This window comes from Pseudonaja textilis, chromosome 2, assembly GCF_049901715.1.
Source record: "Pseudonaja textilis isolate UNSWEBS1 chromosome 2, rPseTex1.2, whole genome shotgun sequence".
In the NCBI taxonomy this organism is placed as follows: domain Eukaryota; kingdom Metazoa; phylum Chordata; class Lepidosauria; order Squamata; family Elapidae; genus Pseudonaja; species Pseudonaja textilis.
Window position 1 is genome coordinate 241,456,464 of NC_141991.1, and position 24,017 is coordinate 241,480,480.

Sequence of the window (24,017 nt, forward strand, 5' to 3'; positions counted from 1 at the left end):
AGAAACATGAAAGGAGGAAGCACGATAGGAAAAAAAATCTTTCTCTACTGTAATTGTTGGAAAACTAGCACTAAGTGTAACAAGGTTCAGATTGCATGGCCTATTAGAAATTGCACAGGTAATTTTCGACATTTTTGAAGCTGTGATGGTTGTGGTTTGGTTTTATTCTGTGTCAAAGTTCTTTATGCTGTGTTTGGATGAGATTTTTCTTATCTGTTGGTGTGAACTTAGAATTGGTGGTGAAGCAGTGAAAGGAGTAGATATCTGTAATTTTGCTTCCTTGGAATGAAGAATAAAAGACAAAAAGCATGTTGAAAAATAATAGAGATTAATCCTAGGGTGGAAGAAAATGACCAGTTTACACAAAATCATAAAAGAAAAAGGCAATACAAAAGCATTGCTCTTTCCAGAAGTTATCTTGTCACTAGTATATAATATACAGCTCTGGAAGTTGAATTACTAAAAGAGTATCAGAATAAATAGAGAGCCTTTACTGTTACAGATTTGCTGATGTCTTTGAAAGTTCCATGGAATCAAAAACTGAATCAATACACAACAAAATAAAGACTTAACAATTCTCTTGAGTGTTGATATATTATAGATCATTTCATGGCAGATGATTTTGCTTCCTTATGCAGTTGGCTGTCCACTGTGAGAACAATGGCTGGCCTAAATGAGTTAGGAGTCCAGTCCAAAAGGGCAGATTTTATCTTCACAGTAAATCTGTACAGTGATCCAGATTCAAAGGACTTATTTAAAAAAATGTAGCACTTATAGAAAACTCTCAAAGAATCTGTGGTTCTTCTTGGGGTCATGCACCATTATAAAAAAGAAACTTTAAAAAAAAATTGAGTATAAACATTAAAAATATTGAACGTGGTGGTCTTCTTTGATGCACATTTCAGTCAAAGCATTTTACATTTAGAAAGATTCAAAATATATAAACATTAATGTACACACACACACACACACACACACACACACACACATATATATATACATACATACATTTAAGCTTTGTACCTTTTTATTTCTTTTTCTTATTCCTCAGGTATGAGGTCTCTCACCTCTTTCCTATTTCATCTTAAATTCTTATTTCAATTTTGTGAACTCCCCTTCATGTCGCTCTAATAATAGAATTTATTCCATACTTTATAGAATTCTGATTTATCTTGTTCCTTCAATTCTAGTGTCAACCTATCCATTTCGGTGCATTGAAAAATCTTATCAATCATAGCATCTTCACTAGGGATTTCATTTGCTTTGGGTGTCCTCTGTATCATCCTTTCCCCTTTATATCCAAATTGCTGTACAAATATACTGATCAGGAAGAAGAAACTCAATATATTATGCATGTGCTTAGAAACAGCTAAATAACTAAAAGAATGATTACGCCCTTTAAGATTGAGGGAAGCAGGAGAAGACAATGGATAAATGGATGGTTGGGATCAAAGAGATTGCAAAGAATTACGAGTTAATAGTACAGACAGATCAATATGCACCAGTCCATGTAGTTATCATAAATTCAACAATGATATTTATGTGTTCTTTCATAATGAGGTTGCATTTATTTATTGCTTATTTATATAACAGAACTGAGCAGAATGAGTCCCACCATGATAATTCAGATATTCTCTGAAATGAACCTGGATATACTTGTTGGATGTCTAGCAATTTGGTTGGAGTTAAATTGGCTAAATCTCTATCTTGGAAGGTTGTCTATGAACATTTTTATTATTGAAATTTTGGGCTTGGACAACCTTGAACTACGCCACCTATGGTTAGACATAGTATACAAAATTATCTGCTACAATGTCCTACCAGTCAAGGACTACTTCACCTTCAATTGCAACAATACAAGAGCACACAACAGATACAAACTCAATGTAAACCACTCCAAATTTAATTGTAGAAAGTACGACTTCAGCAACAGAGTGGTCACATCCTCTAATCCCCACTCCTTTAACCTTAAACTATCCACTGTTGACCTCACCCCATTCCTAAGAGGTCTGTAAGGGACGTGCATAAGCACACAATTGTGCCTACCATCCCTGTCCTAATGTCCCCATTTATTCATATCTATTTCCTGTATTCTTACTCATGTTTATACCTATACCTATTATCTTGTAAGCGATTGACAAATCAAATCAATAAATAACAAATAAACATATTTGGTGCCCCTGTAGAGAAAGATCTTATTTCTCAGCAACCAGTTACCTGAGATACTGGTGACATGGTCCATGTTTTAAAAACCATTATGTCAGGAGCTGTTTTAGAATCACAGACATTACTACCTGTGATTTACAGGACACCGAACAGAATGAGTTGTTGTCACTTAACTTCCCATACTCATGCTAGTACCAGAACAATAATAACACAAGATTTATGTGTTGCTGACACATGAGTCTGAAGGCTTGTTCTTCTGACTACTTTGGCACGTGATAGATATTAGAAAAAGACAAGCAATGTGTGTAGTTGGCAGCATTGCCTTAGTTGGTGGCTGGGCAGCTGCTTCACAGAGGTAAGCTTACTAGTGAAACTTCTATTATTTGGGCAACAAGTGGTGGAGATTTTATTTTCCCGGACTGTGGCTTCAGCAACAGCATGACCCATTCGGGCTAATGGGTACAGGTAGGGGATTTGATGCTGATTTTCATCTATGACATATTGTTCCATGATGCTTTGTTTTAAGCTGCTATATTTCAAATTCTCGCAAATATATTACAGTGGAAGGGCAGGTTCATATTTATTTTAAATAAGTCAATGTTAAATTAGTATAGGGAAGAACATTTAGTATAGTAAAGAAAAATAGGGGGATTAAACAGGTTTGAACTAGTTGCATTCTCTTTTCTGTCCGTGTCTTTTGTCAAGTTTTATATTCTGATTGAATAGAGTCAGTCTAAAATCAACATTCCACGTTACCAAATGTAGCCAGAAGGTTCCAGGTTCCTATAGGGAAGCCTGAATAAATAGCTATAAATTTAACTGACAGGATGCATGCTTGCCAACGTTAAATTAGGTGTGTCTTGATTCCAGGTAGAGTGAATATTATCAGGCATGTACTTGGCAGAACCTCATATTGCTTTGCTATTCAAGTTGCCTTACTTGAAATATTGTTGAGATGCTGCTGTGAGTGCCCATAAGATAAAAATAGATGTTTAATAGCATAATCTCAAAACTGAAAATATCTAATCCATTTAACAGTAATAGAGAATAGTGTATTTTTTTAATCCCATCCCGTCACTCAACAGACCTCTTGGTCTCATCTTATTTGCTCTTCTGGCCAAATACTTTTACAAGCAGTCAGTGCCTCCAAGCTGAAAACGTGTTTATATGTCTTTTAAATAGTCACAGACTAGATTTTCAAGCTTTCTGCAGTCCTGGGCATGTGATCTTTCCTTCTGAACGCACAGTATGCTGTAACAGAAGAATCTAGAATTAGGAGTTTAGAATACTTTAAAAAACACTTTTTCCTTTTCATTTTTGAGTACTGTATATACAAACTGTTGTACACTCAGTGGGTTAACTCATTATTTCTGGGAAATTTTGTGGTTGATTGTTGGCTGTATAAAGAGAGAAGGCAATTAATTACCTAGTTGCATCCCGAAAGTATAGCTGTGTTATCTTAGGGTATTTCTGATGAGGATTCTGGTAGAATAAAGGATCACAATAAATCTCTTTTTGATCTGTTGATATGTAGGTGGTGTGTTATGCTTTCCCACTGGGATTTTTTGGTATTGTTTGGAGAAAAGCCATGATAACAATAGCAGAAGTTATTCTTTCATACTTGGGAAGTGTTTTCAGCAATTACGGCAAGTAATCCAATGTACCCTGTTTTCTCACTTCTCTGTTTTCGCCCTATGGCATGACATGGCAACTTGCAAAGAAATTGAAATGCAGCTGTGGGATTGCTAGGTGTTGTAGCACACATGAAAAAATAGCAATAACAATAGCACTTTGACTTATATACGGCTTCACAGTGCTATACAGCCCTCTCTAAGCAGTTTTACAGAGTCAGCATATTGCCCCCAATAATCTGGGTCCTCATTTTACCGATCTCGGGAGGATGGAGTCTGAGTCAACCTTGAGCCTGGTTGGAATTCGAACAGCCAAATTGCAGGCAGCCGGCAGGCAGCAGAAGTAGCCTGCAATACTGCACTCTAACCACTGCACTACCACGGCTCTATGGTCTAAAATAGACCATAAAAATATGGAACATAGATTGTAAGACACTGAACACCACAACATTCCCAGTTTCTGAAATAGCAGCTTAGCTCAAGGCAATGTTGTGTACTGGCATTACAAGGATTGATGAAGAGAAGAGTTCATTTTTGGTTTGGAGCTGCTTCTCCATGTCAAGTGTTACTGGTAAATAATTGGAATAATAATTGGAACTGTTACATTTATTTTAAAAATGAAAAACCCTTTTCTCTTTGCTTCTGTATAACAATAATCTGCAGAGTGTGTGTTTGTGTCTTTCTGTGTGTGTTTGTTTATATTTCTTAGTGTTGTGTAAATGGTAGGGATGCTCCATGTTTTACACCATGCAGGAATTGGTTTGTATGGCGAAGGGAGAGGTTAAAGAACAATGTGCCACAGAGATAATGAAGTTAACATGGCATTTTAGCAGCTTGCCTGAGCTAAATGCTAGGGATTAAAGTCCTTTCCATTTTGCAGCATAATCAGTTATAGGAATTATCCTAATCTAATAACATTTAAAAACTAAGAGATAAGATAAAGATAGGGTAAAAAGTGTCATAGTACCATTCATGGTTTTTTAAAAAAACAGCAGGAAATAGAGTAATCAATAGGCAAGATCTTCTCCAAAGTTCAAGGCACAAGGTTCCAGTCTGTCTCGCAAGGGATAGGCAAGAACCGTTGCCAAAATTCAGATAGTACAACCTATCCAGGGAGTCATGGTAGAACTTTGGTTTTAAAGAACCCCATCGTCATAATGCTTCCAGTGCTTGAATGAACCCAGGCCAGGTTCATTTCCTGGATTTTGTTCAATCACATGGAGTACATCCTTGACTAAGGATGAGTGGATAGATGAATGGATGAAATTCTCAGTAGAGAAGAAGTAGATTAGTATGTCCCAAATGTGCTTTTTTCTGGAGGCAACTGGACTTTTTTTGTTTTTTCTTTGAAAATGTTTCACTTTTCATCCAAGAAGCTTCTTCAGCTGTTCTTCTTGGATGAGAAGTGAAACATCTTCAAAGAAAAAAACAAGAAAGTCCAGTTTCCCCCTGAAAAAAGCACCTTTGGGACAACCATGACCTGGATAACTGAGAATCTCTACAGACGTTTAGCTATGCAATTTGGGATGAACACTCTTTGAATGGTGTGGGAGTAGGAATGTGTTTCCAGAGAAAAACTGCAGACTACAGGAACCAGGAGCAGTACTTAGGTGACCCTGAGGACACAAATAAACCTCCAAGTGCTTCAAAGACCCTCTAAAAGGATGCCAATGACCAGCTGTCTACAAGGAGTATTATATATAATTCATTCCATTCCCCACTATCCTATCAGAGCAGAAGAAGTTTTTTGGGTGAGAAGCAAAACATCTCAAAGAAAAAACAAGGTCCAGTTGCCGCCTGAAAAAAGCACTTTTGGGACGACCGTGACCTGGATGACTGAGAATCTCTACATACTTTTGAGTAGATCAGTACTTGAGATACAGGAGAGCAAATAGATCATATTTCTCAGAGGACCATTACTTCAGTCTTTATCTGGGGTCTGGTGCTTATCTCAGAAGTAGCACTGCTTCATTGCTTTCGTGAACTTGGTGGTTGGATCCTTGCTTCATGATCTGAGTCTCAGCTTGAGAGTAGCCATCTCCTTAAAATAGCCAAGTCTCTTTTTTTCTTAAATTCATAAAACTGGGCTGCTTTAAAGAAAACCTGTGTTCACTTTCCCAAATAATCCAAATCACATCTGTTTTCTCATTCATTTCTGAAGCATGCACAGCCTCGATCTCCCTACAGTTTGCATAAATCTTCAATTATATCTGTAGATTATATATTTTAAATAGAAATCTATTCTATCATATTGGGGAAGACTCACTAATTTGACTGCAGTCTGCTTGACCAGGTGCTAAATCCTTGGAGGTGACTTCAGAGTTTTCTCATATGGTGCTTTATATATGTATATATATAAAAAAATCCTACTTGATATGGATTAAGTAGTCTTTCTTTATAGGGACCGTGCAGACTTTTTGAAACTGGAGCACAATAGCCAAATTTGCACACGCTTAACCAGATCAATTAAAATCAGATCAGACAAGCTTAGCTGAAAAGAGATCAGCCATTGCTAAATTGGACTGATTTTACATTTGTGTATTTTTCTCTGGGTGGATGGATTTAGTACATAGGCCATAGGGCAATCTCAGCCCGTTTAATTATTTTGGCATTTGGCCTATTGTGGGAAAATTAATTTATTCAGAAATCAAATTAACCAGGTTGGAATTTGCAATAATTTATGGATATATTCAAAGAGTTGGATTAATTTTAACTACCACAAGGGATCCAAAGGACTCAAATTGTTTCAACTTTGGATGAAAAGGTGGCAATATTAAATGTTTTGGCCCAGGAATAGCATATGTTTACTCTATATGTTTAGTTTAACTTTTCCCCCCTATCATTTTGTTTTATGCAAGAAATGGCTTGTGGATTTCAAAGAGGCAATGGTAAATGTATTTCTCAAGTTTATCCTTTCCCAGTCTGATTTCTTTATGATGTGTTGATTGAACATCAATACATGTTATTCCCATATCTGTATTTGTTCCTCTTGAGGATGAAGAAGGCTGATTTAATGTAATACTTCACTGGTCAAGACTTATATTTATGCAAAATAATTACAGATCTTGTGTCCTGGGACTTAGCATACAATCAGAGCTAAATCCGAAAGTGCTGTTGTGATAGAAGATTTTATTGATATGGCTTTGCAAATTTATTCATCTATTTCATTGAAGTAATCAGGAATTCCTCCAATCTTTTTGGATGGGTGAGCATGTTATTGGTTTTATAACTTCACAAATGACTGAATGTACTCAATTACAAAACAACTGTATATAAGAAAACAAATAATACCCTTGTGTTTTCTAAGGCTATTTCTAAGGCCTCGAGAGCTTTGTTAGAAATAAATTAAGCTTGAGGCTGTTTTTTTATTTTGCTACTTTTCATATTTTTATTTTTGCTTTAAAAAAAAATCTGAAAAAACAGGTAGAGCAGGGATCTTGTTAGCTCCAAGCAACAAGTCAGAATAATTCTTTCTTCTGTGGTACAAGAACAACAAAAATAACTTTCGAAAAAGAGCGGTCACATACAGGTAATCCTTGACTTACGACCATAGCTGAGCCCAAAATTTCTGTTGCTAAGGAAGATCGTTAAGTGAGTTTTATTTCATTTTACAACCTCTCTTGCCACAGTTGTTAAGTGAAGAACACAGTTAAGTGAATTTGGCTTCTCCGTTGACTTCGCTTGTCAGAAGGTTGCAAACGGTTTATCACGTGATTCTGGGACACTGCAACCATCATTATTGCCTGCCAGTTAGTTGCCAAGCATCCAAATTTTGATCACATGACTACACAGATGCTGCAGTGACCATAAGTGTGAAAAATAATCATGTCACTTTTTATCAGGGCCGTTGTAACTTTGAAAGGTCACTAAATGAATGGTTGTAAGCCAATGGTTGTAAGCTACTGCCTGTAGTACATAGATTGGACAAGCTGCACCAATTGTTGAGTGCCCGCCAATGCATATATTTTCACATACATGCAGACCAAATCAGCAGTAGGAATCCAGTCATCCAGTCTTTACCAAACCATTCACTGTCAGAGGTTCAGTTGCCTCATTTCTTGCTACTCTTGGGTCCAATTCCTGAGTCCAATTCTCTCTCTCTCTTTTTTTTTACAGTTTTATTAGATTTTTATTTTTGAATATACATCAATATTGATACATGAACAGTGTGGCCTCTGGGTATAATTCATTTTGATACAAACAATAATAATAATAACAACAACAGCAACAACATTAATCAAAGTTATATAATTCTAATATTGATACGTTTGTTTTAGAGTAGTTATTCATTATTTGAATATTCCATTTTAATGCCAATGATATTATTAAGCATACATAGTAATGCCATCTTTCAACCTCTAGTCTTTCCATCTAATTATTACATATATTCTATTATATAAAAATTATACCTGCTAATATTCCCCTATTTCTTAGTTCTACCTCTATTCTAGTTTCTAGTCAGGCCACCATTACTAATCCTAGTGTTAATTCTTGGATCCAATTCTCAATGAGTGAGGGTTACATCCCTCCTCAAAGATTGACCACTCATATTGCACAAACTCCATCCCTTTGTTTCTCTTAATATTTGGTAGAATTTTTTTTATTATGTCCTGGCATTGTTATGCTAAATATTTCTCTGACTTGTTTTGTGGGTAGAGCATTTTACTGCTGTATATGCAAAATTATTATACATATAGCTAACAATATTAAACTACCCTGATTTTTGCAGCTCTTCACTTCCAGTATTTTAATACTGATATTTAACAGCAACGTTTTGTACACGGCAGTGCAATTTTCTGTTTGTTTGTTTTTTAAAAAAAAACAGGTTCAAATCTAAAAATAATAGATAAAAATGTCAAACCTATTGCTCGGGGGCTGTCCAAGTTTTGCTTATCCTTTTTAGTATGAAACAAAAATGGAACTGTTTTTTGTACCTCCACTAAAACAATTTCTTCGTTAATTTCCTTGGTTTGGTGGACAAGCCAGAGTAAATATTTACTCAGCCCCAGGGACACTGTGAAAGGCAGTGTGGTATGATGGCTCAAGTATTATTAGACCAGGGAAAACTAGATTCAAGATTTTGCTCAGCCCTGAAAGTAATTGGTGAATTGTGGACAATCATTTCTTCAACTTGACCTGTCTTGTAGGGTTACTGACAGAACCTGATCAGGCAGGGAAGGTATGTTGTGGATGTCACCAGCTAAAGAATTCTGAGAAGCAGGGTCTAGGAAAATAGCTTTCTCTGCTGTTACCTCTGTACTGTGGAACACTTTTCCCTACTCCGGAGGTGAGGTGGACACCCAGTCTTCAGGCCTTGCTTAAAGGCATAAAAACATAGCTCTGCTATCTAAAACAGAGGTGGTATTCAGCAGGTTCTGACCAGTTCTGGAGAACCGGTAGTAGAAATTTTGAGTAGTTCAGAGAACCAGCAAATACTACCTCTGACTGGCCCCGCCCCCTCTATTCTCTGCCTCCCGAGTCCCAGCTGATTGGCAGTATAGTACAGTATCCTTCCCCTGCCACGCCCACCAAGCCATGCCCACAGAATCGATAGTAAAATTTTTTGAATCCCACCACTGACCTAAAAATCCTCCCCTACTGCCTTTTAATAAATTTTTTAACATTCCTTGCATCCTTTAAATTTTATGCACTGTTTTTAAGTTTTAATATTTTATTGCACGCCACCCGAAGTCCCTATTGGAAAGATAATGGGCGTTTCTTAAATATGTAAAATAAATAGATAAGAATAAAATGAAGGAAATACTATGGAGACCATACTGAGATTCTGGAGAAAAATTGAAATTTTAAACGTTAACAGATAAATAAAATAGGTCCATTCAATCCAGGACAGAATACAAGATAATAATAATAGACATTATGGAATGGTTGTCTTACAGATAATTGGTTTTCTTTTGTAGTCTCTTAATGTGATATATCAGACCTTCATAGAGAAAAATCTATTCATTTACTAAGAGTTGATGCCAATTTTATGGCACATAATTGATCGATCAATTAATCAAACATGTAGCCTTGGAATTAAGAATAACTTCCAATTCCATGTTCTATTTTCTTGCATATTACCGCAAAGTTTAGTTTTATAGATTTCTTTTTTACTGTTTCCCTTTGAAGTAGTGCTGTTATGAAAGACTTGATAAGAAACAAAAGATGTTAACTTTGTGCCAGGATGCCAGCAAATCTATGAAGTGCAAAGTCTGAAAACTGAAATATACTTTCCTGAAATTTCCTTAGTAGCTTTGAGTGTCTCAGTATGACCTTTGCTCTTTTGTTTGCATTCTGTATTCATATTTCCTCAATTAAAATCAATACTTTATATTACACCTACTCTCATTATTTGCAAAATGTGAAATAATTATCAGCAAGACTTTTCTCAGCATAGGAACTCAAAAAGATTTTCTTTTCCTGAACAGCTGAAGCATAAGCAAGCTTAATACAGCAAATTTGTGTGGCTATTTGGGTTCCTTGTTAGAAAAAATGTGCTATTTCTTAGTCACATATATCAGCCATATATGTCAATTGCTATTTTTCCTAATTTTGCTGTGCAATCCTTCAATTAAAATAACCATGCCAAATGGCTATGGGTAAAAGTAACAGGACATATGACCCACAGCAGAAAATTAGGAATTACTAAGTTGGTTAAATGCATACGGTTGTAAGAACTCAAGCACTATTTAATGGACAATCCTAGAAAACAGAGTGCATCATATCACAAAAAGTTCCAAATATCTGAATGCAGGATCCAATCTGGGTCGGTCACCGGGGTAGGAGATTTAGTCTTCTGAGCTTTTGGACCTTTGTTTCCCAATCCTCAGGGACCTTCTCTCTCATCACTGGATCCTGCAACATTGTCCTGGGACAAGTATATATTTGCCTTCACTGGTGAATATCTGAATGATTAAAAAAATTGTTTTAAATGTGCTTTGCTTGGACGTCTTAAACTATATGGCTCCTACATACCCACAGGTGTTAAAAAGGATGTGTAACAGCTATTTGTGTTTGAACTCTGGGAAGTATGATTGCTGTTCCTTCAGCAAACACTCTTTTATTAAACTTTGAAGACACTTTCATTGCTTACCTTTTCACCTATTCCTCTGGTGTTTGATGTTCAGAGCTCTAAATGGTTTACTCTGTATAATATCTATGCAAATTGAAGAGGTGATCTGCAGGATATGGTGGAGTTGGGAATGAAGCAATTAATTGCTTAGAGGTTGCTTAGAGGAAGGATCACTTGTAGGGAAAAAGTAGACAAAAGCCTTTTCTTCCTCTTTCACAAGGTTATAATTTGATGGAACTAAATGCAGGGAGGTTCATGATTGATTAAAGGACTTTTTTTTCCCGCAAAAGGATAATTTTGCATATTCAAACTGGGGAGTCGACTACTGACTGCTGAGTTTAAGGACATCATTTTTTTATTAAGTTTATAAAATACAGTTCAGAAAAAAAGTTAGAAAACTAAAAAAAAGGAAAAGGGAAGTGCAGAGAGAAAAAAACAAAAAGTGATCACGTCTGTCTTTTTTCAGTGCGGTAAAATTAAAAAGTATATAACTTCAACCTTTTGCTTTGCATTTCACAACATTTCAAGCCATTTCTATAACAACAAAATTATTCCAGTCATCAAAACCTAAAATCAAAGTTTAATTTTTTTTTCAGTTTCAAGGAAAAAGTCCAGAAACATATTCCAGAGATTAAGGACATCATTTAAAAGTATTTTAAAAGGAAACTAGACAAATCTATAGCCGTACAAAGTCAATTTGCTGTTTGTCAATGAAAATCTCTTGGTATTACTTCTGAATTGTCATAATTGTAGCCAACCTGCATGCATCCAGTGTAAAAAAGCGTTTAATTTTCATTTCCAAAAGGAATGGTTGAATATAAAGCAATAGTTGCACCTGAGGACAAATGTTATCATCTTTGTTAAAGTATAGAAATACAATAATCTAATAAATATAGAAAAAAATCCTGTTCCCCTTACTATGTTCTTAAAGGCATAGCAGCATAATTAATTGTGCATTCTAAAAGTATAATTGCTATGAGTTATTTATTTTCTGCTTCCCGACAAACCAGTGAGGTTCTACATGTTCTAATGTACACCCATGCATACAAGCTGAACTTCACTCCTAAATCATCTGCAATGACGGTTTTCCTACCTATAAATTAATCTAATGGATATTCGTTGTTGATGCTTTATTTGTGCACCAATTTGAAGTAATTGCAAAGCTTCGGGAAAGAAGAAGCTGCTTGTTCTGGTCAGATGGTGGGATTCATATCTGTAGCATTAAATACCATAATGTTTTGTTTCTTTTTTTATGGATATTTCCACTGTAAGGTTTAGAATGGGGAGAAACATCATTGGGAATGAGATTATTGAATTCAAATTTAGAGTTCTGTATTCTGTGTACAGTTTGCTTTTCAGACACAGAACGGAACTTTGTTTTTGCTACACCCTTTTAAAAAACAAAATAAATTACAACAGTTCTCTTTTTTTAAAAAAAAAGCTGCTTAACTTATCCTGCAAGAAAGCAAAATGCCTTTTACACAAGTAATTTCGTGCCAATTACAGACAGCTTACTCTTATACTATAGAGTAGCCTTTCCCATAATATTGAATAATTACGAAAGTGAAGAAACTCTGATTCTGGATTATTGCTATTTAGATTATGGGCCCCTGCCTTGTGTTATCTAATATCATTGCTGTATCTAGTTGGATACGACATATCCTGCAATAACTCCCCTGGATTTTAGATAGGGCTCTCTGCTAAACCTGCTGAGAGATATCAAGAATTTGGATCCAGAGTCACTGGCGTACTATATACAGGTGGCCCTCAATTTACAACCATTCTTTTAGTGACCATTAGTAGTTACAGTGGCACTGAAAAAAATGACTCCTGTCAGTTTTTCTCTCTTAACAACCATTGTAGCATCCTCATGGTTACATGATCAAAATTAGGAGGCTTGGCAACTGGCATGTACTTATGACGGTTGCGGTGTCCTAGGATCATATAATCAGCTTTGGCGACCTTCTGACAAGCAAACTCAACAGGGAAGCCAGAATCACTTAACAACTGCAATGATCCACTTAACAACTATCTCAAGAAAGATCATAAAATGAGGCAAAACTCATTTAACAACGGTCTTACTTAGCAATGGAAAATTTGGGCTCAATTGTGGTTGTAAATCAAAGACTACCTTTACTCCACAAGCATTGCCCTACTGAGGAAAGAAGGAAACTAGTTAACATAAACTTTTCCAGAGGCAATGTTTTTTTATAGTGTCTTTATTTGTTATGTGAAACATTAGTGGGAGGAAAATGAAGACAATTTTTCTCTTTCTAAAAGTATGCAGTTTTATACTAAACATTAAAAAGGACTGCCAACGTGCATGCCAATTGCTTGTTGTTGTTTTTTACAAAGGTGTCAAAATTTAATGGAAAAGGAGGATCTGGTTGTGTGTGGGTGTGTAAGACAGTTTGCAGAATTGAATTAATTGTCATCTTTTCAGTATCTTCATGAGGAAGCACTCAAGGTCATAAATTTCTTTTCTTTGAGAACATCTAACACCCAGTGCAAAGAATTGCAAAATAGTTGGCTAGGTGGGGGTGTTTTTCTTTCCTTTTTAAATAACCCTGTTAGGCATTAACTATGCCACTCCCTACAATATAAGTCAACCAGTGTTTGCAGAAAACGTAGGTATAGAAGTCTATCGGTATTATTTGAGTTCAGATAGAAAGAAAGCACCTTCATAGGGTGGAGTTTATAAAATATAGAGACATGAAACCTTGATTAAAGTCATGTAAAAGAATAGAAAAAGAAGACCTGAACTGTGATACAGATGTCTCTTACTATAGATTAAGGGGTGTGCAAAGTTCTTTTTCAACACATCTACTGTCTTTTCTTTTGTGTGTGTGATACCTAGAATTAAACAAAATGTTTGCCAGCATTTCAAATAAAATTGAAAGTGCCAAGTATTATCCAGATATTCAACCAGCCTTTATGAACCTGGTACTTTTTAGGTATATTGAAGCTGTGTCTTGTAGAATTTACAGTTAGGATATGGAGTTGGGAACTTGGACATATGTCTACCTGGTCCCCTGGAGTAGGAAGGCAGAATGTTGAGGTTCCCAATTATGAAGGAAATATATCTGGTGGAACCTAGGAAAATGGCCCTCTCAATTACCAAATGGCAACCTCCATGCGCCAGTACCCCACTACAGCCAGCCTACAGAGACAAGCAATATTTCTATTTTAAACTATGGTAAATCATTTTTCTCTACGAGCAAATTCAGCTGATCAAAAAAAAAAAAAAAAGATGAGAGCAAGAATAAGTCTGGTTACTCCTTGGATGGAAGTCTCCAAGAAATCCTTGACAGTAAATTGTAGACTGAAATTGAAAAACATTCTTGAGAAAGAAAATGGCAAAATCATTTCCCTATTGTTGCCAAGTGGGCTGAATGAATGGGCCCATGAAGTTGATAAGAGTTGAGCTCAAGATTTCAACTTTGCGCTCTTTCCTGATAATATATCTTTCTTTCTTTCTTTCTTTCTTTCTTTCTTTCTTTCTTTCTTTCTTTCTTTCTTTCTTTCTTTCTTTCTTTCTTTCTTTCTTTCTTTCTTTCTTTCTTTCTTCTGCACAGATGAATATGCTTCTAGTTGTACATTGTCCTTTGCATTTCTGAGGTAGAATTGAAAAATGTTAAACATTTTCAGCCAAAGTGGACAATATAGGGTTAAGAGCATTGGACTAGGATTAGGAAGATGTAGATTAACAGAATAAATGAGTTGGAAGGGACCTTGAAGGTCTTTTAGTCCAACCCCTTGCACTAGTAGGAGAACCTATATCATTCTGGACAAATAATTGTCCAATTTCTTCTTAAAACCCACAATATCTGGAAGCAAGTTTTTACACTGATTCAGTTGTTCTCACTGTCATGAAATTTCTCCTTTTTTCTAGGTTGCTTCTCTCCTTGATTAGTTTCCATCCATTGCTCCTTGTCCTGCCTTCAGATACTTTGAGGCATAGGTCCCTCTTCTTTGAGGCAGCCCCTGAGATATTGGAACACTGCTATCATGTCACCCACTAATCTTTCTTTTATTTAAACTAGACATACCCAATTCCTGCAACTGTTTTTCATATATTTTAGTCTGCCATCCCCTAATCATCCTTGTTACTCTTCTCTGCGCTTCTTTCTAGAGTCTCAACATCTTTTTTATATCGTGGCAACCAAAGCTAGATGCAATATTCCAAGTGTGGCCTTACCAAGGCATTATAAGTGGCACTAACACTTTACATAATCTTGATTCTATCCCTCTCTTACTGCTGCCTGTACCTGAGCATTCATAAAGCTCATTTGGTTAACTGGGGCAATCGCACTTACTCATCCAACTTATCATGATGCAAGAATCACATTGGAATGAAATTCTGCACAGACCCTTTGAGATCCTGGATGGAGGGGAGTACAAATACCAGTAACAATATTAACTTTTATGATAGATATAATTATTATCATACTGAAACAAGAGCTCTGGTCTCTTCTAAACCTGTTTGCTTTCCTCCCAAGTTTTCTACCTTGCAATATTTTATACACATGCATGCACAAACGCAGTTGCACACAAACACCCAAGATTCATTTGCTTTCTCTTTCATTCTATGTACAAGTTTCTAAAGAGGTTCAGCTTGTGTTTTGTTTTTTTTTGCTTGATGATTGACGACTCCTCTTTCTCTCACAAACTCATCGTGGCTGCCAGATTCCAAAAACCAGCAAAGACTTTTTGAGATTCTCTAAGCAATTTCCTTTATTGTTCCTCACCTGCCAAACTTAAGCAGGCTATTTGCACCATAAAATGTAGTATCCTCTGGAAACTATTAGGGAAAAGCCATCTTCTCCCAACCAAACTATCTAAACTCTGCTGTCTCTTGTTATTTGGAATGTGCTCCTGGGAATCCAGATTAGATTCCATTACAGAGGCATATAGTATGTAGTTCTTTTTCTAATTTTCTTCACAAGAACCACCCTGTGAATTAGCCAATCCCTGAAGCACATTCGCCCATTGAGTTTCCATGGGTGGAGGTAAATTTGAATCTGGGCCTCCCCAGTCCTAGCCCACTATACCATGCTGGTTTAATATTGCCTCCATAAGTTAAAATATTTTGGTGTAAGGATGAAATGATTATTGCATATAGCAGTAGTTCTCAAACTTTTCTTTACCCCAGACTCCCTTTAAATATCTTTTGTGGCTATAGATCATAGTCTAGGACCCCCAAGACTTAACTCAAGATTGAAATCATAACATTTTTTTCAAGCCTTCACCCCCCCCTCCCAGTGACAATATTGTGGGGGGGCTCCCAGGGTCCATGGATAACAGTTTGAGAATAACTGGTATAAAATATTTACACAGAAGGAAATCCGTGCTCTTATTTGTTCTGTTGATGAAGATTCTCAGTCATCCATATAGAGTTTCCATGATTCAAATGCCAAACATTTGTTCTAATTGTTGATCAACATATCATAGCCATATTTATCAACATAATGTTCTTTAGGTGCTTCAAATTACAACTGCTATCAGTTCCAGCCAACATAATCAGTCAGACCGATGAGAATTGTAGCCTCAAATAATTGTAAAGCCCATGTCTGAAGAAGGTTACATTACAGAATAAGATTTAATTAAAGTAAGTTTTAACAGTTTCTGGTTAAACCAAATCTGTGGGCCTGGTCAGAGCTGACTTGATCTTTGGGAAGTATGCCAAAGAGGCCATGACAAAGTTTAAATCTTATTTAGCTTTAATTAATTGTATATATTTTATATGATGATACATAACATTAGTAGAGATGGAGTAAAGAGGAAATGGTACAGCACAGCCACATTAATTGAATTTTTAAGATCCTTAAATTATTTATCTTGGGTTCTGCAACCTCTTTTGTTATTCCCCACTTTTATTACTACAATTGATCATGTTTTATAAAGTGGGCATGCATAATTAATATTTCAATTTATCAATTCAAGAGCATCCACACTTTTTTTGCATATAGACATTTCTAGAGCTATCCTGTTAATTATTGATATGCAAACTGGTTTTGTCCCAGCATTTCCGGGAGGCTGAACTTCTCTGTCTCTAATTATGATACATTTTGAGTCATTTGATGGACGCTGACCTGTTGGCCTGTCCTGTCTCCCTCAGTCGGATCCCTTGAGGTCCTCTTTGTAAAAATGTAACCCTCCGCCTGTTAGAATTTCCCAAGGTCTAACTTTCTCTATGTCCAGACCTATTTGCTAGCAACCATGGTCTCCACTGCCTAGCTAGAATAAGGCTAAATGTTAGAAAAACAATGCTTGTCCTGAGAAAGATCCCAGTTCTATAGTTTTGCCCTTTATCTCTAGTTTTTTTTAAATTATGATTTTTGTTTATTTTCCTGCAGTGCACTAGAATTGTAGTGCTTCAAGGCTTAGTTCCTTTATAAGACATTTTCACAACTGAATTTACTTTACTATCCCACTTAGTTGATCCATAGGATGATTTTCCATATATAAATTGTTGCTAAGTTTGAAAGAGAAATAGCATCTCAAAGCATGACCGGTTGGAGTTCAAAGTCAGATTTCCTTGTATTTTAGTTTAATTAAAATTAATGAACTAACTCATACGTTGACATGGGATTTAGCTACAAAATAATAAGATTTAACTTCATCATAAAAAGGTAGGTGGATATTTATTTGATATTTATTTATTAGCTGCAGAGGCTTTGCCCTGAATGATAAGGGAAAGGATTCCATGCACAGGTTCTTTTTTAAACCACAGTTTGGGTAAATTTGTTTTAGCTGGTCAAATTTGCTGTGATGAAAAATGGCAAGAGGGAATTCCATGGCAGGTTGATACAGATCTATTTTTACTTTCGTTTTTCAGGATTTGTTGGCAGGATGAATATAGAAAGAGACTCTGAAACGACCTTTGAGGAAGACTCTCAGCCCAATGATGAGGAGGTCCCATATAGCGATGATGAGACGGAAGACGACCTGGACACTCAACCTGACGTTGAGCCAGAACAGAACTATATTAACAGAGAAGTGGAAGCAACTCGAGAGACGCTTCGAAAAGGTGAGAATGCAAGAAATTATTACCAAAGACTAGTGATTATTTTGAAGGATTTCTCCCCTCCTCTTATAATAGAGTAGAATAACAGAGTTGGAATGGGACCTTGAAGGTCTTCTAGTCCAACTCCTTACTCAGGCAGGAAACGCTATACCATTTCAGGTAAATGACTGTTCAATCTCTTCTTAAAAACTTCCAGTATTGGGGCATTTACAACTTCTGGAGGCAGATTGTTCCATTGATTAACTGTTCTGTCATGAAATTTCACCTTAGCTATAAGATGCTTGTCTCCTTGATTAGTTTCCACCCATTGCTTCTTGTCCTGCCCTCAGGTGCTTCAGGGAATAGGTTGAGCCCCTCTTCCTTGTGGCAGCCCCTTAGATGTTGGAACACTGCTATCATGTCACCCCTAATCCTTCTTTTCATTAAACTAGACTTAGCCAATTCCAGTAACTGTTCTTTATATGTTTCTGGGCAACTAATTGAACTACTTAAATAATTACCCTGTATTTCCAGAAATATTGAAAACGCATTCTATTTCTATTTTTTTTACTGTTTGCAAAAGAGTACAAGGACAGGTGAGCTGGACAGATTCTACAGAAAGTATAGTCCTCGACTTACAACCATTTAATGACCATTCTTAGTTATAACTGCATTGAAAAACGTGACTTAGACTTCTGGTTTGAGCTTCTTTGGCAACAGACCGAAACCACGACTCTGCACGGTTTCGATCCATGCTTGCCACTGGAGCGCCCCGAGCTGGCTGGTTTCAGGGTTAGCCACCCCATAGAGGTGGTGAAGAGGTGGGGAGACTGCCTGCAGGGTTGAGGAGAGCCACATTTCTCCTCCTCAGCTGGCCATTACTCCCTTTCCTGAAGGCAGTTGCAGCGGTGGTCAGAAATGGCCACCCCAAAGAAGAACTCTACCGGAAAAGAATGTGCAGGAGGAAGATAAGAAGAGAAAGTTTTGGTTGACTGGGTCAAACAGCAAAAGCAATAAATAAGGTACCCTGGAATTTAAACTATAAAGAAAAAATAACACTGTTCCCAAAGAAGATTTTCAAGCAGTGAAGGAGAGAGAAAAGGGAAAGGATTTGTTTTTTTTCCCCTCTCCTCTTCCTTTCCTTATACTGACAGCTAAGAGACTTAAGCAAGAAATTGAAAAAAAAATCCACTTTGACATCAATAGGCATTTAAGCTGAAAATAAAATGTCAAAGGGATAATAAAGATTTCTGGATATTTAAAAGCTTTTGAAAACAGGAAAGGAGAGAAAAAGAATAAAAGGGCAGGATCTGGAAGGGAGGAGACTGCCTGGAATTAAAAAGAACTTACAGTAAAATCTCAACAAGGCTTCTAAAAGATACATTTTAACTGAAACATGGCAACAAAATAGTAAAACCTCAGGAAGAGAAAGTGAAAAAAGAAGTAAGAAGAAACAGCTCTGGAGTATTTGGATTACTTGGTGACTTCTGGATTTTTGGTTACTGCATTTGAATGACTAAAATCAATCAGGTGGTTGTTTAAAAGTGTTTAAAATGGTACCACTTTTAGAAGAACTGAAAACGGAACTTAAAAAGTACAAAGAAGATGCACAGGAAGGGAGAGGTTCTTTTGGCTTTGGATTTCAATTCTTAGAAATGGAGATTTGGAACTATGAGAAACAACAAGAAATGCCTGCAAAACAAGAAGACTGGGACAAAGAAGAAGCCATCTTTAATGGACAAGTAATTTTATGTGGGGAAAAAAAGGAAAAGGGGGAAAGAGAATGAAAAGTTTAAGATTTGGAAAAACAACTCCAAAAAAGAATAGTTTGAAAAATAAGTATAAAATTAGAAAGGAACAGAAGAGGGAAATGCAGAAGAGAGAATTAGAGACAAGGGGGTAAAAAGGGGAGGAAAAGAAGAGAGGGAAGAAAGAAAGGAAAAGAAGTTATAAAGGACAGAAACAAGATACAGGGCCTATTTAGAGATAATGGGTGAAAATCTAATTGAAAAAAGGATTCTGCAAAGGTACATAAGATAGTATTGTTATATTAGAAATAGAAATAATTTCAGAAAATATGAAACAATGTATGATCAAAATGATGGATAAAATAGTTATTGTAATTTAGTGAAATGTTTGTTAATAAATAAATGTAATAAAAGAAATATTTAATGATTTATAAAACATAAGTGAAGAGAAATAGGGGAAAAATTAATTATGGAAAGATTATATGTGTTCCCAAGGATGTATGATATTTAATTGAAAAGAAATGTTAAAGATGTTAAGACTTTAATGAATATTAATGATAGAACTGAATTGGAATGGAATGAGGGTTTTAAGTACATATATTTATAATCCTTTTTTTAAAAGAATATAGTGTGTATTTTAAGAATGTACCAAGCAGAATTCGATTGGAAGTTATGTATTATGTATTATATTGAATGTTATAACATTGTATACATTGAAGTTTAAATAAGAGTTGAATGGATAAAATTAAAAGATATAAAGGTGTCATACTCCAATTAATAACTACAGGAGAAAATTTGTTTAATGAGAAAAGATAATATGAAATTGAAACAGGACAGACAAAAGTATAAACATAATGATTTGAATTGAGATGAGATAATCAAAATAAAGTTGAGAAAAGTAAAAGAGGGGAAAAACTATATAGAAAATGCAAAATAGTAATAAGATATGGAATAGAACACAAAAATGAGCATGAAATTGAGTTTGTGTCTATATAAAGAAGTGTAATGCTATTTTCATGACCATGCTATTTTCAAAAAAGATGTTTTACTTGTATTTTGTGTGTGTGAAAACCCAAATGAAACTTTATTAAAAAAAAGAAAAACGTGACTTACGACTGGCCTCGCACTTACAACTATCATAGAATCCCTATGACCATTGGAGCAAAATTTGGATACTTGGAAAGCAGCATGTATTTATGTTGGTTGCAGCATCTTGGGGGTCATGTGATTACCATTTGCGATCTTTCCAGCCAGCTTTTGACAAGGAAAGTCAATGGGGAACCCGGATTCGCTTAATAACCATGTGATTCATTTAGCAACTTCAGTAATTTGCTTTTTTTTAAAAAAACAATTTTATTTGGGATTTCACAAAACAAAAAGAAAAAAAAACATCTTTTTTTTAGTGAACAGCATGGTTCCAGGTTTTCACATCTCCATACAGATGTAATTTCAGTTACATATTAATCTTTCATATTCCATTTCTTATCTTATCACTACTTTATATATTCTCTATTTATTTCAAATACCTCCCTCGGGCTTGTTTTATAGTTTTCCCTTTCATTTCCAGATCTATTTCATTTTCTTTTCAAAATGTCTGTATCTTCATGGTCATTATACTTATACCTTTATCTGTCCTGTTTACAATTTCACTACATATTCTTATATCATCATTCCCCCCCCAAAAAAAACACAATTACTCGACATTTCAAGTATTACAAAGCAAGGGTTCCCTATTAATTACCATTTAGAGTGTGTCACCTTCATATTTTAAGATTATTTCCCTTTCAAATCCCATTAAACATTCAACTTTTAAATTATCCCCTTAAAACAATTATAACGATCACCTATATTATAATATAAATCCCTTTTCAATCAGATTCCTCAAGGTACTTCCCCCTTAAATTTCAATTAAAAAAAGAAAATAATTAATCAATTCAAATTCATCCTAGAAACTGATATTAATCTCCTTACAATCCTTCTCATAATTCAATTATATTTTATAGATCATTAATATACATTAATATTCATATTTTAACTCCAGTAATTTGCTTAATAACCATTGAAAAAATGTTGTAAAATTGGGCGTGACTCACTTTAGAACTACCTTGCTTAGCAATAGTAGTTCCAAATGTGGACGTAAGTCAAGGAATACTTAATAAAAATAGTTTGGAACTGATTGAAGTATTAAGCATGCTAAGGGTGAGTTAGGTAGAGTAGTTCAAGATAATTTTATTTTATTGGCCATATCCAACAAATATAGGCGTACACACACACACACACACACACACACACACACACACACAATTTGGAAGAGTTTCTGAAGGAGTCATTGATGCCAGGGTATTTGTTCCATCTTGGTTTTTTTCAATGTTCCTACCTTGCAGAAAAAAATAGCACTAAAAATAGAATGTGTTTTCAATATTTCTGGCAATATGGGATAGTTATTTAAGTAGATCAATTAGGTGCCCAGTAATAAACTTAACAGGTAATCTAATTTAGGTCTTCTTAGATTCCTGGGACCTTTAACTTTTCCATGCCTAGTTTGATGAACACAAAAAAACCTTCCATCATCAAAAGTCAATAATTAATTCAGAACATTTGCAGCAAGGAAGAGATTATCAAGGAGATTTTTCTTCCATCAAAATTCAACACAATAATTGAGATACATTTTTTGAGGATATTATAAACAAATAATAAATACTTATGCGAATAAGGATTAAAGCACAGAAAAACAATGATTAGATTATGTCAATTTTTCAATTGGATTTAGTAACTGCATAGCAAATAGATGCCTTATTACAATAACTTTTCAATAAGCTTTTCAGTTAAAAACAGAACAAATGGATGACGTAACTGTGGTTCTTTTCAGTAAGGTGTCCTTTTTTCCCCTCCAGGTAAAATTAATTTTACCATTCAGCAGCTATCCTGTTCTCCCACTTTTAGCATTTCTCTGTCAATACTACATATTTTGTTGGTTCACCAGTACTGCTAGTTTGCATTTATAGAAGCAAAATTGAACAGATATTTCTGAATGTATGCAAAATCAAGGATATAATGCAGAACTTTTGCCTTTTGAGCGTTGTAAATGCTGCTTTGAGATTTAAAAAAAGGGGGGGGGAGGCATGTACACTCCCACTTAATACAGTAATGAAAACCTGTTCATTACTTCCAATTATTTACAAATTAAATATTTTGCTGTGTTTTCAGATTGCAGCTGGCAAGTTAAAGCAAATGACAGAGCTTTCTATGAGCAACCCCAATTTAAGGAAACAATATTCCTTTGTATTCAGAAAAGTAAATATGCGGTAGGTAAACACCTCTATATGTACCGGTAATAGTTTCTTTCCAATAGTTCTTAAGCCTCTCATCGAAAGAGAAATCTTAATTGATTAATTGTTTGAATTTTTGTACAGTCATGGATTCATTAGTCCAGACTTTCTGAAAGTAGCACTTTCTAGATATATTTGAGTGCAGTTCTTACTCTAGTGTATTTAGCCACTTTGTCTAGCAAATATGCAGAAATATCCAGGAGAAAAAAGAAATTGGATTCCTCGGTTAAGCTTATCTTCATTTTCATGTAGTATTCATGCATTGCAGCTGGCATTTAACATAGTTAAAGAGCCTAGCGGTTGGTACACTGGAGTTTTCATCAATCCTAAGATTGCTGTTTTCTGTTTCGTTCTCAAATGAGAACTTGTCAAAAAAAAGAAAAATCACCTTTGCAGTTTGAATTACTTAATTATTTTCTAAATGCCATTAACTTTTTTTGTGCCAGAGAATTCAGTTTGGCCTTTTGGAAGCTGCACTTTCAAAGTTGGTGTTTAGAGCTAAATTGGAGGTGATTTCCTTGTATTTTAGTTTAATTAAAATTAATGAAATAACTCATACATTGACATGGAATTTAGCAGAGGAAGAAAAGCAACATATCTACCAAATAATAAGATTTAACTTCATGGTAAAAAGGTTCCATAGGTGGGTATATATTTGAGAAAGAAACAATAGACTCCTATGTAAAAATATTACTCAGGGATTTAGAAAAATGTACAGTTTTTTTTTAATATGGAGAAAGTTAAAATTGTCTTGATTAAGAAGAATTCTTCCAAGGTTTAATTTTCTGTTCCAAATGCTTTTATTAAAAATGAAAAACAAGGTATTAAATTCCCAACGTTGAGACTAGTTTGTTGATTGAAACTGTTAAGAGTAGCAATAGCAATAGCACTTAGACTTATATACCGCTTCACAGTGGTTTACAGCCCTCTCTAAATAGTTTGCAGGGGCAGCCTATTGCCCTCAACAATCTGGGCCCTCATTTTACCCACCTCGGAAGGATAGAAGGCTGAGTCATTCTGAGCAAATTGAGCAGCAGAGTTTATGAAAATTCCTTTGTATACTTA

The 24,017-nt window shown here is 35.3% G+C and overlaps 1 protein-coding gene across 3 annotated transcripts in view; it reads left to right on the plus strand.

Moving 5' to 3' along the window:
• Window positions 1-24,017, plus strand: part of ATP8B1 (ATPase phospholipid transporting 8B1) — a 95,447-nt gene that overhangs the window by 21,615 nt on the left and 49,815 nt on the right. For 2 of the 3 annotated variants that reach the window (XM_026715318.2, XM_087927444.1), the window contains exons 2-3: window positions 17,708-17,899; window positions 22,831-22,928. In XM_026715318.2, the coding sequence (XP_026571103.1) occupies window positions 17,722-17,899; window positions 22,831-22,928 (276 nt within the window). In that variant the 5' untranslated portion in view covers window positions 17,708-17,721. Of the gene's footprint in view, window positions 1-2,506; window positions 2,632-17,707; window positions 17,900-22,830; window positions 22,929-24,017 lie in introns of those variants that run through there. The other variant, XM_087927443.1, reaches the window with a different exon arrangement.